This window comes from Mastigoproctus giganteus, chromosome 10 (assembly GCF_048544385.1).
Source record: "Mastigoproctus giganteus isolate SK-2022 chromosome 10, ASM4854438v1, whole genome shotgun sequence".
NCBI lineage: Eukaryota > Metazoa > Arthropoda > Arachnida > Uropygi > Thelyphonidae > Mastigoproctus > Mastigoproctus giganteus.
This window is the reverse complement of record NC_143584.1, coordinates 8,715,890-8,737,521: the sequence shown is the minus strand read 5'-3', so window position 1 is coordinate 8,737,521 and position 21,632 is coordinate 8,715,890. Positions and strand designations below refer to the sequence as shown.

Below are 21,632 nucleotides of genomic sequence, written 5' to 3'. Positions count from 1 at the left end.
TGCTAATGGAATTTTTCCTCTTGCTTGGACTACACATGAGGGGACAGAAATTCAAATTGAAGAAGGATGACTGCTGGATAGATATGTAAAGTTTGCTTTCAGCCAGCAGATGGCTGATTATTGAAAAAAAATTTCCATGTACTGTTGTGGAAGTCGATAGTTTGAATAAATTCAAGGAAAAGCTAGACACTATTGGAGGGGATGGATAGGTGTTGGGGGAAGTGAGTTTTTTTTTTTTTTTTTTTGGTTGATGCTGTATAAACTTTCTTTCTTGCATCATTTGCCACTACTAATACCAAATCTTTTTAAATCAACCAAATATAAAATTTTATGAAAATTCATCCACTAGGAGTTGAGTTACATGTGAACAGATGAGCATGGTGAAGTCAACTGGCCCTTGACATATAAGCTAATGACCTAAAAATGTATAGATTGGCATACATTTTAAAATACTTTATTGTGATAAAGTTTTTTTCAGAACTGCTTAATTCAAACAAGACTTGCAAAGAAATATCAAGGGAAATTTTTGGGAATTCAAAATGTTTTTGTTATAGTGAAATTTTTATTTAAATGATATTAGATATAATGGGTTTTATTGTATTTAAAAATAATTCAAGAGCTTGTTACTTGACAAGTTATGCAAATTGTAGCATGTGTGAAGAGACTGACATGTTTAAAACTTTAAATGGGTCAGTAAAATAAATGTTCATAGCATAGCTCATTACTCTTTTTTGAACACACACATATGTCAGGTCAAATTTAGTATTGGTAGTGGCAAATGATGCAAGGAAGCAAAGTTGTACAGAATTAGAGCAAAAAAAAAACCTTATCTTATCTGTCTATCCCCTCTAACAATTTCTCTAATTCTTCCTTAAATTTATTAAAACTAACCATTTCCACAACACCAGATGGAAGTTTGTTCCAACAATCAACAACCCACTGGTTAAATGCAAATTTCTGCACATACAACCTTCAACCACCCATCCTCAATTTACATTAATATTCTTTATGTGTGCCATTTGAACAAGAGTATCAATATTTAGCTTACTCAATCCATTCAAAACCTTAACATCAGATCTCCTTATGAGTCATTTCCACATAATGAATTTTAAGAAATGAAGTCTTACTTGATAAGACTTCACTTCTTTCTTGGTATCTTTTCGTTCCTGTCGCTAATCCCACTGCTCTCCTCTGCATCCACATGCTTCCTAAAATGCGGCGTCCAGACTATGCATGAGATACTCAAGATGTGGTCTAACCTTTGCCTTATACAGCAGAATAATTACTGCCTTATTCCTGCTAGAAAAATTCCTCTATATTACAGACAAAACACACAAGCTATCAAAGCTTATAAAAAGGGTGGTTGCAAAACTGATTGAAAAATTGCTTCAGATGGTAATTAATTGATGGAATAACTTCCACCTGATATTGTGGAAGTGGGTGGTATTGAATATATTTAAAAAAGAAATGGACAAATTATTACAAAGGAGAGGCAAATAAAGTTGATAGTAATTTCCCTTTTTTTTTTTTTTTTTTTTTTTGGCTAATGCTGTAAAATTTCTCCCTTCCTTCCTTTGTATTATTCTTTTGCTACCATTAATACCAACTTCAAAAAGAAAAGCTGGAACCAAAATCATACAAAAAAAAAAAAAAAAAAAGGAAATAAATAAATCTGTAATATAAGATGTGGAGAGCCTAGATATGCCAATAGAAACTATCTGGGCTATTTAAAATCAAAATAATCCTCAGATTGGTGGGGAGAAAACTTCAAATAGAAAGTAATCCATAAATTGGTGAGGGAGGAGAATTTAGACACTATTTGTTTGGAATAATGCATACAGTACAGTGATAAGCACTAATTCACCTGTATGGAGAAATACTGCACAAAATAAGAATTTAACATAAATCTATAATAATAATATGCACTATTTACTAAAATATAATGAAATAAGACTAATAACATAAAAATTGACAGGTTATATACAATTGGTTAGCTTTAATTGAGACAGACCGAGTCTTAAAGACCTGGTAGAACACAGGTTAAGCAGAACAAAGAATGTGTGGATCTCAAAAGCTGCTGCTCCATTTGCTCAAAATGAATAAATCTAAACAATCCTCCAAAACAGACTGTAAACTTCTAAAACAATATTACAGAGCACATGAGTAAAGTTACAAATATGCTGGTATTTTATCTCTACTGTGGTATAAACAAACCAAATGTGAAATTAGTAGACTAGCATTAAATAAAATAATCACTGACCTGCCAAGACATTATCACTTCTACTGGTTACTAGAAAACTTAAGTGTGAACTAAAATTTAATGCCGGACTGTAGAAAGAGAGAGTTAAAAAAAAAAAAAAAAAAAAAAGAAAGTGCAATCTTATAATTTGGTTAAAACTATATCTGTCAAGTGCTAAAACAGTCACAAATCTGAGGGATGTTCTGATCTCTATTGCCTAGCGCTAATGAAATATTGAAAAGAACTAAATATCAATCTGCAACGAGCAAATTTTTTATTTTACAAATTTTCTACAAAATATATAAGAAAGTCTAAACAAGCATATTTCTTTTCATTCTATGCTTTGAAAACCATTCTTTCAAATTCATGTTGCTGAAGTGGCAACATAAAAAATTGCACAGGCATATTTCTGATTCTTGTGTCCACAAACCTGCCACCTCAATATTTTACGTGTGACCAGATATTTTAGTAACAATTTCATTCATCATAATATTTTGTATTTCAAATTTCCGCTGTGATTTTTTCCCCCCAATTTTATTTCGATAAAAAATAAAATAATAAAATAAAAAATAAAATTTGGAGTAATATCTAACATATAATTTACTTCTTTTTTTTTTTTTTTAAGAGTGTATAATAATAACTGCTTATCAATTAAAATAAAATTGTAGACTAACAAAAATTCGCCAATGGAGAAGGCAAAAAAGAGGGCAACTTTACCGTTTACTAAAATTTTAATAACTTTACTATAAAAGGAGGGCATATTTAAGCATTTTTACATAGAGAAAATGAAACACGTCCATGTTGCTTAGCAATCTGTATCACAAGTGAAAATGTAACACTATTTTGTGCACATTATCATCACCAATCAGCCATTTTCAATCCACTGCAGGATGAAGGCCTTTCCAGAAACTTTCCAGTTCCTTCTGTTTTGTGCAATGGCCATCCATTAACTACCCAAAAACTCATGAATTTCATCTGTTCATCTCTGTCATTGTGTCTTCCAGGTTTTCTTCTAGCTCCTCTTAGGTACCATTCTGTTATTCTCTTAGTCCATCTGTCATCATGTCTTCTAGCTATGTGTCCTGCCCAAGACCATTTTAGTTCTTTAGTTTTGATAAGAATGTCCTTTACTTGAGTTTGCTGCCTAATCCATGTGTTTCTCTTCTTATCTAACAGTCTGATTCCCAATATAATTCGTTCCATTCTTTGCTGTGTAGTTCTCAGATTCCCTTCCATTCTTTTGGTGAGTGCCCAAGTTTCACTTCCATAAGTCATAGTGGGGAGTATACATTGGTTCATTATTTTACGTTTCAGACAAATTGGGATATTGCTCCTCAGTATGTGACTATATTTCCTGAATGCTATCCATCCAAAATTTATTCTTCTCTTGGCTTCCAGCCATTTATCATTATTACAGTTAATGACTTATCCCAGATAAGTATATGATTCCACCTTTTCAATTACTGCTCCTTCAATCATTATATCCCTTTCTATGGCATACTTGTTCATCATTACTTTTGTTTTAGCCATATTCATCTTTAGTCCAAAATCCTTACTAACTCTGCATAACTGATTAAGATTTTCCTCTTAATTCTTTGGGATCGTGGCTTATAACCACAATGTCATCTGCAAATCGTAAATGGTTTAGGTACTCTCCATTCACATTGACTCCTTTCTGTGACCAGCCTAATCTTCTGAAAGCTTCAAGGGCAGTAGTAAACAACTTCGGAGATATTGTCTCCTTGTCGAAATCCTTTCTCAATTTTAAATTTGCTACTGTCTTTGTCTAGTCTAATAAAGGAGGTAGCATTCAAGATCATAATATATGGGGTATTTATGCCTTGTCTTTCCAGTGCCCGAAACATTGCCTTATGCTGTATGGAGTCAAATGCCTTTTCATAATCCACAAATGCCAGGCATAATGGTGTTTTATATTCATTTGCTTTCTCCCTTAGCTGTGATATTACATGAAGGTGATCCACAGTTGAGAATCCTGTCCTAAAGCCAACTTGCTCTTTCAGTTGATTCTCATCAAGTATTCTTAAAATGAGATAACAAGCTAATTGGTCTATAATTTCCAATTTCTGATTTATCTCCTTTCTTATGCAGCAAAACTATGATTGCATTATTCCACTCCTTAGGCATCACACCTTTTCTAATGCATTTTGTGAAGAGTCTTGACAGTTTTTACGCCATGTCTCTTCCTCCCAATTTTAACAACTCTACAGTAATGTCATCTTCCCCCGGGGCTTTCTGATTCTTTATCGCATGTTCTACCTCATCAGGAAGGATGTCGGATATGTCATATGTGTTACTAATTTGCGATCTATCTTCTCCACTGCTGGCATTATTCCCTCGTTCCTTGTATAATTCTCTATAGTAGTCTTCTGCTATTTGAATTATGCCTTCTCTGCTGTTTATAAGTAAATCATCACTATTCTTCAGTTTCAGTATCATTTGTCTTTCTATATTACTGCTCATGGCTGCTGATTTAAGTTCTTTGTTTTCCCTTAATGCTTGTTCTACTTTTCTTGTGTTAAATCTTCTTATGTCCTCTCTGAGTCTCTTTCTAATGGTTTTGCATAACTCAGTATACTCAATTTTCTCCTTGTCAGTGTTTATCTTGCTCTTCATTTGCCATCTTCAGTTCATCACGAAAAGTCTTTCTCGACTAAATTTTTCTTCTTTGGATTTCTTTTTACCTATAGGTTTGTGCACTTAAATCAGCATAATTTTGCCAAGAAATAAAACTGTTTCACTGTTCATAATACAGTGCCTTCATGTATGTTCATACACGAGCCATTCATACAATAATTTGAATGCATCGCTTTGACCAAAGAAAGGGATTAAAAGTAGTTTATTAATGTAATCTGAAAAAACGATGCTCTGTATTATACTATGTGGTAAATACAGTGGTTGAAAATATTTTTGCAGAAAAAAGCTGTTAACACATTTGCTGGCATATAAATGCAAGAGAACATGTTCAATGTGTCATAACTTTCAGAATGTTGAAAAAAATCAACATTCCAATATCACCAGCATTCCAAAAATGCATAATCGTTGAAAATAAAAAGTTTGGAATTTGCTGCTAAAAGGTAAACACTTATTTTTGTGTTGAGCTGTTAATCAAAACAAATTTTAAAATTTTATAAAAAATTTATACATGTACATAAACAAGGATTAACACAAGCAAAGAACAAATAAAACTGTGTGCCAAGTCTATAAACAAAAGCCAAGCATTACTGCAAAGCATTCAATGTACCAATTCTGAGTGGCTGTTACTTTCATGTGCTTTTACATTTAGGGCACTCATTGATTGACCACTGAAGAATGACTACACATTCTTAAGTGGTCTTAATGTGCTTGGGTGCATTAAGAACGCTGCTATGCATTGTGATGCATATAAGTGTAAAACGGCACTCCTAGTGCCGTTTTACACTTATATGCATCAAGGCAGTCAATATTAAAAGAGTGCTTGCAAATAAGAACAATATTCTTAGAATAGGATAGCTTTTTAGCTGTCCAAAAATTAGGACTATGAAGTCTATGATCAAAAGACAAACATTTGGAGAGCGAGTGGATGGGTGAAATTAGATTTGTTTTTTTTTTTTTTTTTTGGCTGATGCTATAATAGCTTGCTTCCTTGCATCATGTGCCTTTACTAATGCTAAAAGTGAAGCACATATGCTGATGTAGATAAATCCATCCACGATCCCAATTTACAAGTACCGTAAAAACATGCTCTTCCTCAAATAAAATGCCAAATTAAGTTTAAATTAATACTTTATATTAGAAACTATGTAAAAAGGACTTGAAATTAAATTTAAGGCAAGCTTGGCATATATGACAAAGCAACCAAACTACAGTGTGAAAATGAAACTCTTGTCATCTCCACTTCAGTGCTCAGTTACCTTTCCATGAAAGAGCTGTCATATTCTCCATTTTTCAATGCTTAAACATAATAAACTTTTTTACTACTCCAAAAAAGCATGCTATCTGTTAAAACACTAACTGGTGATAAATCACAGCTAGAAAGATAAGCTTGGATGACATATATATATATAGAGTAACGAATAATTGTTTTAAGAAGCTAATTAATATGGGGGTGGAATGTGCCTGTACGAAAAAGAAGATAACATAGCTTATGGGATCAGGGACACTGCATTAGCAAAACGTACCCTACAGCCATAGTGTGTGTGTGTGTGTGTGTGTGTGTGTGTGTAAAAAGTATATTATATGTAGAATATTTTGATTTAGTATTAGTAATGGCCGCATGGTGCAAGAAAGCCTATGGCTTATGCTGCACAGGCCAAAAAAAAATAATAAATAATAATCCGAACAAAACAATGATTAAAACAAAACAAAACAAAAAAAAAATAATAATAATTAATAAAAAAAAAAGGAAATTAATCCTAACATCCTATGCGCTTCCCTTACCGGAAAGTACTATCCAGATGACCTTTGAATTTCCCCAAACTGTCGACCTCTACCATCCATGAAGGCAACTTATTCCAGCAATTTATAACTCTCTGGCTAAAATAAAACTTCCTGCGTCCAATCTAAACATTTCCCCCTGTAACTTGAATGTGTCCCCTAGTTCTAGCATCATTTATAATCTTGAAAATTTTGTCTTCATTCATTTTACTGATGCCTCTCAGAGCCTTAAACACCTCAATCAAATCTCCTCTAAGGTGTCTAGTTTCCAAACTCTGCAACCCACATATTCGAAGTCTTCCTTCATAAGGACGTCCTTTTGCCGATCTCACCAGGCGAATTACCCATCTTTGCACCCTTTCAAGAAGCTTGATGTCTTTCTTTAGGTGCGGTCTCCATACTTGAACACAGTATTCCAAGTGTGGTCTAACATAAGCCTTATATAATGGGATTATCACGTCCCTATCTCTACTTGCAAAAGTTCGATAGATCATCGGATAGGACACCATGGGCCTTCCTTGCAACCTGTTTACAATGCTCAGAGAATTTCATGTCTGACCGTATCGTAACACCCAAGTCCCTTTCCTCCAGTACTGGGTTTAGTTGAACTCCACCAAGTGAATAAGTTATTTTGGGATTACTGTTTCCCAGGATATTATACCTCACACTTTGTTAGATTAAAGCATAGCTGCCATTTTTCTGACCATTCCTGAAGTCTATCTAGGTCTCTCTGAAGAAGCTCAGCTTGACAGTGATCATTAACTACTCTACCAATTTTAACATCATCTGCATATTTAGACATCACGCCCTCTATCCCTTCATCAATGTCGTATATGAAAATTAAAAACAACAGTGGTCCTAATACTGATCCTTGGGGAATCCCACTTCTTACATCAACCCAATATGAGGAATAGCCATTTATCACAACCCTCTGCCTCCTGCCCTGAAGCCATCCTTCTATCCATCAAGGATTTTTCCCAGTGATTCCAACGTGTTCCAGCTTATAAAGCAACCGCTCATGTGGGACTGAGTCAAAAGCTTTGCTGAAATCTAAATAAACAATGTCAAAATTATTCCCTAAATCCAGCTCTTGAGTGACCCTTTCGAAATAGTGAACCAGTTTTGTTAAACATGATTTTCCCTTTACAAAACAATGCTGAGTATCCTTGAGAATTTCAATTTGATTCAAATGATCCTGAATTCCACTTTTGATCATTGCCTCCATGATTTTCCCTACTACTGAAGTCAGACTGACAGGTCAATAATTTCCAACTTCACTTTTAAAGCCACCCTTATGTATGGGAGATACATTTGCACTTTTCCAATCCAAGGGAATCTCCCCAGAGTCTAGTGATGCTCGCATAATTAGCCTCAATGGTTCAATGCACTCGTTGCCGCCTCCCTTAAGATTATAGGGTCATCATCATCATCATCATCAGCCATTTTCAATCCACTGCAGGATGAAGGCCTCTCCAGCAACTTTCCAGTTCCTTCTGTTTTGAGCACTGGCCATCCATTTACTACTCAAAAACTCATGAATTTCATCTATCCATCTCCGCCTTTGTCTTCCAGGTTTTCTTCTAGCTCCTCTTGGTACCATTCTGTTATTTTCTTAGTCCATCTGTCATCATGTCTTCTAGCTATGTGTCCTGCCCAAGACCATTTTAGTTCTTTAGTTTTGATAAGAATGTCCTTTACTTGAGTTTGCTGCCTAATCCATGTGTTTCTCTTCTTATCTAACAGTCTGATTCCCAATAAAATTCGTTCCATTCTTCGCTGTGTAGTTCTTAGCTTCTCTTCCATTCTTTTGGTGAGTGCCCAAGTTTCACTTCCATAAGTCATGGCGGGGAGTATACATTGATTCATTATTTTACGTTTCAGACAAACTGGGATATTGCTCTTCAGTATGTGACTATATTTCCTGAATGCTATCCATCCAAAATTTATTCTTCTCTTGACTTCCAGCCATTTATCATTATTACAGCTAATAACTTGTCCCAGATAAGTATATGACTCCACCTTTTCAATTACTGCTCCTTCAATCATTATTTCCCTTTCCGTGGCATACTTGTTCATCATTACTTTTGTTTTAGCCATATTCATCTTTAGTCCAAAATCCTTACTAACTGTGCATAACTGATTAAGATTTTCCTCTAATTCTTTGGGATCGTGGCTTATGACCACAATGTCATCTGCAAATCGTAAATGGTTTAGGTACTCTCCGTTCACATTGACTCCTTTCTGCGACCAGTCTAATCTTCTGAAAGCTTCCTCAAGGGCAGCAGTAAACAGCTTCGGAGATATTGTGTCTCCTTGTCGAACTCCTTTCTCGATTTTAAATTTGCTACTGTCTTTGTCTAGTCTAATAAAGGATGTAGCACTCTCATATATTTTCTTCAAAATCATAATATATGGAATATCTGTGCCTTGTCTTTCCAGTGCCCGAAACATTGCCTTATGCTGTATGGAGTCAAATGCCTTTTCATAATCCACAAATGCCAGGCATAATGGTGTTTTATATTCATTTGCTTTCTCCATTAGCTGTGATATTACGTGAAGGTGATCCATAGTTGAGAATCCTGTCCTAAAGCCAGCTTGCTCTTTCGGTTGATTCTCATCAAGTATTCTTTCTAATCTGTTAGTAATGACCCTTGTGAACAACTTGTAGATATGGGATAACAAGCTAATTGGTCTATAATTTCCAATTTCTGATTTATCTCCTTTCTTATGCAGCAAAACTATGATTGCATTATTCCACTGCTTAGGCATCACACCTTTTCTAATGCACTTTGTGAAGAGCCTTGCCAGTTTTTGTGTTATGTCTCTTCCTCCCAATTTTAACAACTCTACAGTAACTTCATCTTCCCCCGGGGCTTTCCGATTCTTCATTTTCTTCAATGCATGTTCTACCTCATCAGGAAGAATATCGGGTATGTCGTATGTGTTGCTACTTTGCAATCCATCTTCCCCATTGCTGGTATCATTCCCTCGTTCCTTGTATAATTCTCTATAGTAGTCTTCTGCTATTTGAATTATGCCTTCTCTGCTGTTTATAAGTACACCATCGCTATTCTTCAGTTTCAGTATCATTTGTCTTTCTGTATTACTGCTCATGGCTGCTGATTTAAATCCTTTGTTTTCCCTTAATGCTTGTTCTACTTTTCTTGTGTTAAATCTTCTTATGTCCTCTCTGAGTCTCTTTCTAATGGCTTTGCATAACTCAGTATACTCAATTTTCTCCCTGTCAGTGTTTTTCTTGCTCTTCATTTGTCGTCTTTGGTTCATCATGACAAGTGTTTCTTGGCTAATTTTTTCTTCTTTGGATTTCTGTTTCCCTATAGGTTTCTTGGGCTTTATCACTTTCAGAAAGTTGTAATATTCCTCGTCGATATCTTGGTCCTGAGCAGTCCACAGAAGCTCAAACTTGTTCTTAAGTTCCTGTACGTACTGCTTTTTCTCCTCCTCTGTTATTTCAAAGACCTTTGTATTATTTACTCGAGTCAGTTTTTTCCTTTCCTTTCCTACATCTATATCAAGTGTACATCTTACCATTCTGTGATCACTTCCAACATTTACCTTATTCAGGACGGTAACATCATTCACAATATATCTTCTGTTAGTGAGGATGAAGTCGATTTCATTAGTTGTTAATCCATTTGGACTCTTCCATGTCCACTTTCTGTTCACCCTTTTCTTGAAAAAAGTGTTCATTACTGACATTCCTGGAGATTCTGCAAATTCCACAAGTCTTTCACCTCTTTTATTTCTTTCACCAATTCCAAAATTTCCTATAGTTCCTCTTTCTGCGCTGTTTTGCCTTTTTCCAACCTTAGCATTGAAGTCCCCCATAATAATAGTGTAGTGGGTTTTCTGCTCATCTAGAAGACTCTCAATTTCAGTGTACATTTCTTCAACCTCTTCATCATCGTGGCTCGATGTTGGTGCATAAATCATTATAATCTTTAGTTTGTACCTCTTAGAAATCTTGAGTATTAGTCTTGACACCCTTGGTGATGTACTTTTGAATTCCAAAATGTTGTTTTTAAAATCTTTATGGACCAGAAACCCAACTCCACCTTCACTCCTTTCACTGTTTCCATTGGTGTACAGCAGATTTCCACTTGATAAACTTATAAGTGATTCATTTCTTCTTCTTGTTTCAGCCAAACCGATGATATTCCAATTCACATTTTCTAATTCCTTATCCAGCTCTAATATCCTGTCTTCACCGATGAGTGATCGTACGTTATAACAGACCAAGTTCAATTTCCGTGCATGGCAGCCTGGTCGTACCCAGAGATTCTTAGCACCCTCTGCTTCCACTCTGATCCTCTCGCTGCCGTAAGAGGGAGAGTGAAAGCTGCTGGGGACTGAGGGCCATTTGTATTGTTGTGCTCTCATTGCTGGAGGGTTTGGTCTTTTCCTCTTCACGCTGACCAGGCGTCTTGAAGAGAACCACTCTACACGTTCGTTGCCACCTAAGTGACGTAACACTTTAGGTATATAGGGTACATGCCATCAACTCCAGGAGCCTTACTGGCCTGTAGGCTTGAAAGATTTTTCATTAAATAATCTTACGAAATTTCAATATATCATTAATTACATATTTTTTAACTTCGCTCCTACAATTTCCCATTGCCACAAATGGTTTTTCATTTGTAAATATCGATGCAAAATAACTGTTGAGTTCATCTGCAATGGCAGCTGATGTATTTATTATTATCCCCTTTCCCTTACATAAAGGTCCGATCTGGTTTGTCCTGCTCTTCTTGGCATTTATATATGTGAAGAATTCTTTATCCCCCCTCTTTGCTCTGTTTGCTAGTGATTTCTCATAAACTGTCTTTGCCTGTCGAACCTTTTCTGTTGCTCTATTACACATCACCTTGTAGCTGTTATAGGCTTCAGTACTTTTTATTGCTCTGTAACCTTTCCATGCCACCTTTTTCTGCTCAAGTAATGTGGCAACTTCACTATTCATCCAACTTGGAACCCTCCTCGTGGAGTATTTTTTTAATGGAATATACGCATTCAAGGCATCTGTGATTAATGATTTAAAAGCGTACCACAGTCCAAATGTATTCATTTTCTGCACGATATCTACCCAGTTAATAGAGGCCATGTAGTACCTTATGGCATCGTAATTTCCTTTTCTGAAATTAAAACCCATTCCTTTGCCTTTTACTTCTGCTACCTCTGTCGTCATCATCCACCGTAGAACTCAGTGATCACTTCCTGCTACTGGTTCCTCTACTGTCAACCCTGTTATGTCATCTGATTCATGTGTGATGATGAGATCTAGGATATTCTTTTCTCTAGTACTTTCCCTGACATGTTGATACAAATAACAGTCATCTAGTTGATTTAAAAATTTTTTTCCCATGTCGAGTTTCCTTCCCATTTACTCCAATCAATTTAAACCTATTGAATATACGGTATACATTGTGAGCGATATATGGTATGAAAAAGAACAAGAAATAGACAGGAAATTAAAATAAAGATAAGTGAAAAGGCAAGCAAAATAAGATAACATTGCGGTGTCTTCATCAGAGGTCATCCACTGTTCTTGCTTCTGTTTCCGATGTTCTGCATGCTGTGCTGCACGTGAACGGCTGCCACGTGTTGAGAAAGAAATATTAAAAATTTTTAAATTTTGCAGTAAGAGTCTACTAGATTGTGCCAATAAAAGTGGTTATGTTACGTGGTGCATATAGATCATGGATGACTTTACAGAAGCAAGTGAAAAGAATTGAAAAAAAAAAAAAAAAAATTGAAAATACTGAAAAAACTAAAGTAATGAATATCAGAACAGGCAGGAAGAAAGGGACTTATCGTTACTATGTAAAACTGACCAAATGACCAAGATGGCGCCGTGCTGGTATATTTATGTGTGGGTACACTAGCGGCTCCTAGCATTAGGTGTGAGAAAAAAAATAATAATAAAAAAAATTTTTGAAAATTATGGTATGTTGTCTGTATTTTTTTTTTTTTTTTTTTTTTTTTTTTTTGTTTGGTAGTTATTGGCGCATCAGCTTCTGTGGCCATAATGCACCTCCCAAGGTTTTTGCAGTACTTTGATCCAAGCCCGAGGCGGGATTCGAACCCGTGACCTTTAGGTTGCCAGGCAGGCACTTGACCCACCCGGCCAGCCCGGTCGGCAGGTGTCTGTATAGATTGAAATGAAATAAGTGGTGATGAACGCAGCTAAATACATGTCCAAACTGACCAGGATAGTGGAGAAATATAGCTTACAAAGTAGCAGTGAAAAGCAGCTAAACGTTGTTAAGGCGAAAAACATATCATTTCAATCTATACAGACAACAATTTCCCCCCCCCCCCCACACACCTAACGCTAGGAGCAGCTAGAGTACCCACACATAAATATACCGGCACGTCATCTTGGTCAGTTTTACATAGTAACAGTAAGTCCCTTTCTTCCTGCCTCTTCCGATATTTATTACTTTAGTTTTTTCAATTCTTTTCACTTGCTTCTGTAAGGTCATCCATGATCTGTATGCACCACATAACATAACCACTTTTATTGGCACAATCTATTAGACTCTTACTGCAAAATTTAAAAATTTTTAATATTTTTTCTCAACACGTGCCAACCGCTCACGTGCAACACAGCATGCAGAACATGTCGGAAACAGAAACAAGAACATTGCTGTATTTTTCATAATTTCGGTGGATGACCTCTGATGATGAAAGACACTGTAATGTTATCTTATTTTGGTCGCCTTTTCACTTCTTATCTTTATTTTAATTTCCTGTCTATTTCTTCTTCATACTATATATCGCTCACAGTATATACCGTATATTCAATAGGTTTAAATCAAAATATTCTACATACAATATACTTTACACACACACACACACACACACACACACAAGAGAGAGAGAGAGAGAGAGAGAGAGAGAGAGAGAGAGAGAGAGAGAGAGAGAGAGAGAGAGAGAGAGAGAGAGAGAGAGAGAGAGAGAGAGAGAGTGTGTGTGTGACCAGAAAGTAAGATACACAAGGCTATGACAGTGAATACAGTAATGGCATCATTTACATTCCTCTTCATAATTTCCAACACAATTTAGGCACTTATCCTATTGGAGATGAGTACCTCGATATCTGCTAAGAAGAAATTGCAGCCAGACCATAACTGCCTGTATGACACTTCTTTCTTTAGTTGCAAATTTGCTTCCCAAAGATGTCTTTTCAGTAGTCCAAAGAGGTGGTAGTCTGTATTATGAGGCAAGTGCAGCAAACCAGAATCACTGTCAGGTTTGTGTGACTGTGTAATGTGATTCTATCATGATCAGGTCATACATTGAGGCAACAGTCCAAATCTCTCTGCTCATGATGTTCACACCATAAGTAATAATTGTTCATAACATGCTTGCAGGCGCCTCCGTAGCCAAGTGGGCAGGAGCAGCAGTGCGTAGCACATGCTTCTTGATTAGACCAGGGTTTGAGCCCATGACCACCAAATACGAAGGATGTAGAAAGGTCAGGGAATGACCACCACATATGCGCGGAGCAATATGGCCTTAGTTGCTAACGCTCCAAAAAACCAAAATAATAACAACATAACATGCTCGCCATGAACAATACCAATTTTTCTGCTACTTGTCTTTAGCGTGAAAATACAAGACATTGCCACACACCTCAATGCTTGTACATATTTCCTCTACGATCAACACCACTACTGTCATATATGTATTGATGCCTCATGTGAATGAATGCATGTGGAGTACTCCTTTGGCTGTTATAGCATATACTGTTATTCCCAACAATGAGAAAAATTATACTTTCTATTATGTGGATCTGTTTCCAACTATGTCAGCATCAACTTTACAGATTCATTATGTGTAATCAATGCATAGAATTTCTAACACAGTATAACAAATTTTTACACCAAAATTCTAGAAACTATATGAGTTTTTTATTATTATTACTACACCTTTAGTTTCAAAATTATTTTAATACTCAAACTGTACTACCTGTATTCTATATGATCTCTTCTTGGATGTTCCTTTCAGCTCCAAGTCAACAATTTTTGCTAGATAAATATAAAATTTACAAAAAGATTAACCAGCATCACTATTCTCATTTCATTATGATTTACTAATTTGTTTAACTTAATTTTAGCACCCTTCATTAAAATAATATATGGATTAACATAGTCAAATTGTTCTAACATAGTCATATTGTTGAACTTGCCACCAGTGCTGAGTAGATACAAAACAGCGTGATGTATATCTCGAACTGATAGCGTAAGGTAACGTAAAACTAGATATGGTAATACATTTTTTTTTTTTTTTTTTTTAATGTAAACCTCCAATCACGAGAGGTATTAGAACCTATAATGCTTAGTACTGTGCACGGGTTGGAGGTTGAGATGACGAAAGAAGATATTTGTTGACATTGGACTTGACCTTCTGTAGACTGTAATTTTCGGGGAAATACGTATGAAGGAAGGTTGTTCCAGAAAACGGCAGTTGAATGAATAAACGAGGAACATGAAAAGTTGGTTCTGTGAGTTTGAAGTTGGACAGTAAATGGATGTTGGCTGCTGGCGGCACGTGTACGGACTGTTTTGAAAGAGAGAGCAGGAATTATAGACGCTAATTCAGAAGAACAGTGCCCATGGAAGTATCTGTAGAAGAGGCATGCAGCAGAAAGAGTATATCTATGAGACAGCAAGTACAGAGACTCTGTTAGAGATGAGTCATTAATTAACCTAACTGCCCTCTTCTGAATGGAATCAAGAAGCCTGAGAGAGGTTTTGGGGGCACAATCCAAGATGTGGGAACAATATTCCATGGCAGGGCGGATTTGCGATTTATACAGAGTGAGCAGCTGTTTGGAAGAAAAGTAATGGCGAGAGCGAAAGAGAAAACCAAGTTTTTTAGATGCAGAAGAAGCAATATTTGTAATGTGCTTGTGCCAAGAGAGATTAGAAGTCAGGGTAATCCCCAAAAGAGATATATCATTTTGCCTAGAAATCGGAGTGTCACTAAAGATAAGCATAGGAGCAGAAGAATCCTTTTTGCGAGATATAAGACAAGACTGAGTTTTAGCAGGGTTGAAATCAACTAAGTTGTCTTTGCCCCACTGGAGAATTACCTGAAGATCGGCATTTAAGGAATTGGTAGCAGATTTTCGAAAAGTTGAAGCTGATTGAGCAGGACAAGGTTTCTCAAAATGGAAAGTGGAATGTAATGTGCTATCATCGTCAAAACTATGGATAGGGTTTCCAGTCAATGAAAGAAGGTCATTAACATAGAAGAGGAAAAGAGTGGGGGAAAGAACTGAACCTTGGGGGACACCGGCATTAGTGGAGAAGTTAGAAGACAGAGAGCCATCTACCATCACACTCAGTGAGCAATCAGAAAGAAAACTGAATAACCAATTACAAAAAACAGTAGGCAAACTATAAAATGGAAGCTTGTTTAGAAGACCTTTATGCCAAACACGATCAAAAGCCTTTGAGATGTCAAGAGCAACTTGCTTGTGTTTCACCGAACTTTTCCAGTGGATCGACACTGAGAGAATTCATACTGGCGATCGTTGAGCAAACGGAAGGTTTCTAGGTAGTTTAAGAGGTGGCGGTTAATTGATTTCTCCATTACTTTAGAAAGAGTAGAAGTAATTGCAATGGGACGATAATTGGATTGGGGGCGATTTGTCACCCCTTTTAGGAACTGGCTGGATATGAGCAAATTTCCAAACAGAAGGAAACACACCTTTTGAATAAGAAAGTGAAAATATGTAGTAGTGGCATGTGATGCAAGAAAGCATGCATATGAGCTTATGCAGCATCAGACAAAAAAAAAAAAAAAAAAAAAAACACACACCATTCCCTCCAAATGCCTGTCTAGTTCCTCCTTAAATTTATTCAACCTATCAACTTCCACAATGACAGATGGAAGTTTGTTCCAGCATTTTTTTTTTTTTTTTTTTTTATGAAAAAAAAAAGTACCGTGCATGGGTTGAAGGAGAAGTATGGGGAAGGGGGATGCCGGAAACTTTGCTCTAGAGACTAAACATGGGTTTCACCACTTCAAGCCTCCGATAAGCAAAGTGGTGGTATTTCACCGGTTGATGAAAATCATCTACCACCTATTAACCACCCGCTGGCTAAAGGCATTTTTCCGCACATCTATTCTACATCTGTCTTTTCTTAATTTGAATTTATGCCCCCTTAGGTTCGTAATCTGAACAAGTGGAAGGATCCCATCAGAATTCAGAGTGCTCAACCCATTCCAGGCCTTATATACCTCAATCAGATCACCGCGCAGGTGCCTAGTCTCCAGCCACTGCAATTTGCAGAACTTAAGCCTCTCTTGGTAAGAGGATCCCTTCATTCCCCTCACTAATCTTGTTGCCCTTCTCTGTACACGCTCAAGTAAATCTACATCCTTCCTAAAATGAGGCCTCCAGACCTGTACGCAGTACTCAAGGCGTGGCCTGACCATTGCCTTATACAGAGGGATAATCACCTCCTTTTCCCTGCTAGCAAAATTCCTATATATCATTGACAAAACCCCATGACCTGCCCTGGCAGCCTGTCTGCATTGCTCAGAAAACTTCATATCTGCCTGCACAATTACTCCCAGGTCTTTTTCATTTTCTACCACCTTAAGTGTAGTACCACACAGTTGGTACTGTTTCTGTGGGATTACTTCTACCCATATACAGTACTTTTCATTTGTCAAAGTTAAACTTCAGTTGCCACTTCTTAGCCCATCTGCCCAAATTATCTAGATCCTGTTGCAGTAGCACACTGCCATTACTGTCATTAACAACCCTGCCAACCTTTGTATCAACTGCAAACTTCGACATTAAGCCTGATATACCTTCATCAATATCATAGATAAATATACAAAACAACAGTGGACCCAACACCGAACCCTGTGGGACTCCACTAATAACATTAATCCATGAAGCGCAGCGCCCATTGATTACCACCCTCTGTCTTCTCCCACTTAACCATCCTTTTATCCATTGTAGCAACTTACCCTTAATACCATTCTGCTGTAATTTGTACAATAATCTTTCATGTGCAACGGTGTCAAAAGCTTTCCTGAAATCCAAATATATGATATCAAAATTATTTTTTGTATCCAGTTCCTTTGTAACCACATCATAATATCCTATCAAATTTGTCAGACAAGACTTTCCCTTAACAAACCCATGCTGTGTCTGAATTATTGCTGCAGTCTTGTCTAGATGATCCTGGAATGCATCTTTAACCAGTGACTCCATTATTTTACCCAGAACAGAAGTTAAACCAACTGGTCTGTAATTACTCGTGTCACCCTTCGATCCCCCTTTGTGAATTGGAGATACATTTGCACATCTCCAGTCCGTGGGAACCTCCCCTGAGTCTAAGGATGTTCTCATAATTATGGCCAAGGGTTTGCTTAGTTGCTTTGCTGCCTCCTTTAATATAACTGGATAGATCCCATCCACCCCAGGTGCTTTTATGTTTAACTTCAACAATTTCTCCTCCACTTTGCTCTCAGTTATTATAAAATCATTAAGTATCCTGCTACAATTCGATAACCTTCTGCCATTTCCAAACCTTAACTCCTCGTGTGTGAATGTAGATGCAAAGTACTCATTCAGTTTGTTTGCTATCTGGGCAGGATCATCAACAGTCGATCCATCAATATCAAGTGGACCAATCAGATTCATCCCCTTCCTTTTAGAGTTTATATAAGTAAAGAAATCCTTGCTGTTTTTCTTAGCATCTTTTGCCAAGGATTTCTCGTAATCTGCCTTCGCCTGCCTAACCTCCTTTGTGACCTGATTACAGACTAGCTTATATCTGCGATAGGCTTCTGAGTCGCTTGAAAATTTATATGCATCCCATGCATTTTTCTTCTCTGTTACGAGTCTCTTTAGATAACCATTTAGGCCTAAACCTTGAACAATAATTCTTAATAGGTATGAAACTTTTAGTAGCATCCACGATTAATTCCTTGAATGTTTCCCACTTAGAATTTACTGTTGGTACCATCGTCAGTTGATCCCACCATACCAAATTTAAAAACTGTCGGAGACCACTGTTCTTAGAAGGGTCGTTTGTGAGAAAAAGATCAAGCACATTGGCTGTACAGTTAGGATTGTCCGGAATTCTTGAAGGTAAATGAAAATCTGTGCAAGGTCATTAGTAACTGCAAAAGCCTCAGCATCTCAACCAGCTGGTTTCTGTTTTCTAGTCGGTGTGACTAGAAAACGGAAACCAGCTGGAGTTGTGATCATTAAAATCACCAAGGAAAATTACCTTGCTGTTAGGAAAGTTGGACTGGAGAAAGTCAAGTTGCAAAGAGAGGAAGTCAAAGAGCTTTAAGTGATTAGTGGAGTTGGGAGAACGGTAGAGACAACAGATGAATTTGACACAATGAGGTAGAGAGATTTTAAGCCAGAGATGATCGAAAAGAGGAGATTACAAATTACCAAGTCTCTGACAGAGAATATTGGAATGGACATATGCACAAGTACCACCTTTGAGGCGAAAGGAATCATACAGTGAATTTCCAAATCATACAACTGAGATGAGCAGTAGTTGAATCAACCAACCAATAACTGAGATTCTGTCAGAAAAAGTACATGGGGTTTGGCACACTGCAAGTGGAAATGGACATCGTTGAGATTAGAATTCAGACCACGTATATTTGTGAAATGAATTAGGAAGTGTTTTCCTAATAAAGTAAAGTGCAGCCATTATCAACCCACTTGCAGAGTGGATGCCTCCTCAACAATTCATGCTGAGGGGAAATGGACCATAATCTGCCACGCTGGTCCAGTGCGGATTGGCAGATCGACCATATTCAGCAGTCAGGGACTTGAACCCCGGTCTACTCAAAGAGCGTGTGCTACTGCACTCACGCTCCTGCCCACTCGTCTACGGAGGCCGTTGTTTTCCTAATACATAGCACTGTATTAGGAATCTGCTAGTTTAGTATAGTATTATCAATTATTCAATAAAATTTATTAATGTCATTAAATTTCAGTGTTAATTAAATTGTATTTAAATGGAAATCATGACCCAGACCAGAGCTGCGAGGCAACAATCACAGATTAGCAGGAGTACTGTGGCTCGCGGGAGAAACAAAGGAGGAGATTCTCCAATGGATCCCAGTCTCAAAAAATGTGTGAAGTGTGCAATGTTTGTGGGCATTTCTAGAACAGGACATGATCTAGCCAAGGAGGATGCTTTTGTGTGTGCAGTGCCCAGAGTATAAAGAAATTAGGTGCCAACTCAATGTTCTGATGGGCATCTATGAGAGTTTGTGTAGGGTAGATGCCCTTGAAGAAATTAATGAGGATCCATCAAGCTCTCAGCTGCCCAACTCAATGCCAGAGCTCACTCCTGTGCATCAGGCAACACAGAGGCAATCTCCAAGGCAGAAAGTGATGGTACCACAGGAAGTAGTTAGTGTTGGTGACTCTGTCAGGGAGATGGGGAAATATATTATGCAAAAAGGATAGATGGAACAAGACCAGGTTATGTCTGCCAGGGGCAAAATTTTGATGACGTTGTACAGTAGATATCATCGTTTGAGGGCACAAAAGGTGATACTGTTGTACATGTTGACACTAATGACCTTAAGAGTAAGAGATCTGCAGATTTAATTAACAAGTACAGGTCAATGATGAAAAAAAAGTTGCGAACTAGGCAGACACTTTCAATTTGAAAGTGTCTGCAAATCTGCCCAGACATGATCGGACGGAGTGTATGATGAGAGCTTTGTCAATCAATTTGGCCCTGGAGAGATTGTGCAAGGCTCATGGGGTAGAATTTTTTTCAGCATGGTATATGCTTTTTAACAGGAGAGACTGCTTCTACAGGGATGGGGTACACTTAAATAGAAAGGGCGCGAGAATATTTGCTGATGCTATTGAGGCAGTGTTAGGTGGGTCGGAAAACTGATATCTTGGGGGGGGGGAATACACAGAGTAAAAGATTAACAGTGGCCACAGGCAGAGGCGAAAGTGGTTCTTGCACTGCTTCTATTGGAATGAGCATCAGCCTGAAAAGCAAGTTGCTAGGGATTTCCAGGACTGCTGGGAGTCATAGTGGAACAAGTAAATACATGGGCCGGGTTAGGATAACTAAGATTACAAACAGATGCATGTATACTTGCATGTACACCAATGCTAGAAGTATAGTTAATAAATCTGATTAGTTTGGTATGCTGGTCAAGACATCAAAGGTGGATATTGTTGGGCATATCAGAGACAGTGTCGTACAGATATAAGCATTGTAAAATTTGAATTTGAGAAGTACCATGTGTACAGAAAGGATAGACAAAATAGGAAGGGAGGATGGGTTATGCTTTAGTTAAGAAACACAAAATCTAAGGAAGTGCATCCAATTGACATTCAAATTGAGAAAAATTGAGGAAAAACAGTTGTAGAATGTGTGCAGAAATTTGCCTTTAGCCAGCAGGTTGTCTATTGGAAGAGACTTCCATCTCTTGTTGTGGAAGTTGATAGCTTAAATAAATTTAGCTTGCTTTCTTGCATCGTATGCCTCAACTAATGCTAACAGTTTATTGGGCAGATGGGCTGAGAATTGGCAACTGAAGTTTAACATTTATATGCAGTATTTTGCATTTGTCAGTAGAAGTAAATCCAAAGAAACATACCAACTGTGTGGTACTCTACTTAGGGTGGTAGAAATTGAAAAAGATCTGGGTGTAATTGTTCAGTCAGATATGAAGTTTTCTGAGCAATGTAGACAGGCATATGAGCAGGTCATGGGGTATTGTCAATGATATACAGAATTTTGCTAATAGGGAAAAGGTGATTATCCCTTTGTATAAGGCAATGGTCAGGCCATACCTTGAGTATTGATGTGGAGGACTTTTGGGTGTCTGTTAAAATGGATGATGATGACGTTTCTACTACAACATCAACACCAGAAGAGCTGCTGGCCACCAAGAAAAATGAAGT

General features: G+C 37.2%; 1 protein-coding gene across 1 annotated transcript in view; it reads right to left on the bottom strand.

Annotated features, from left to right (window-relative positions):
* LOC150078672 (uncharacterized) overlaps positions 1-21,632 on the bottom strand; it is a 292,422-nt gene that overhangs the window by 176,112 nt on the left and 94,678 nt on the right. The window contains exon 3 of the mRNA XM_090382317.1: positions 14,666-14,724. Within this exon, the coding sequence (XP_090238443.1) occupies positions 14,666-14,724 (59 nt within the window). The remainder of the gene's footprint in view (positions 1-14,665; positions 14,725-21,632) is intronic.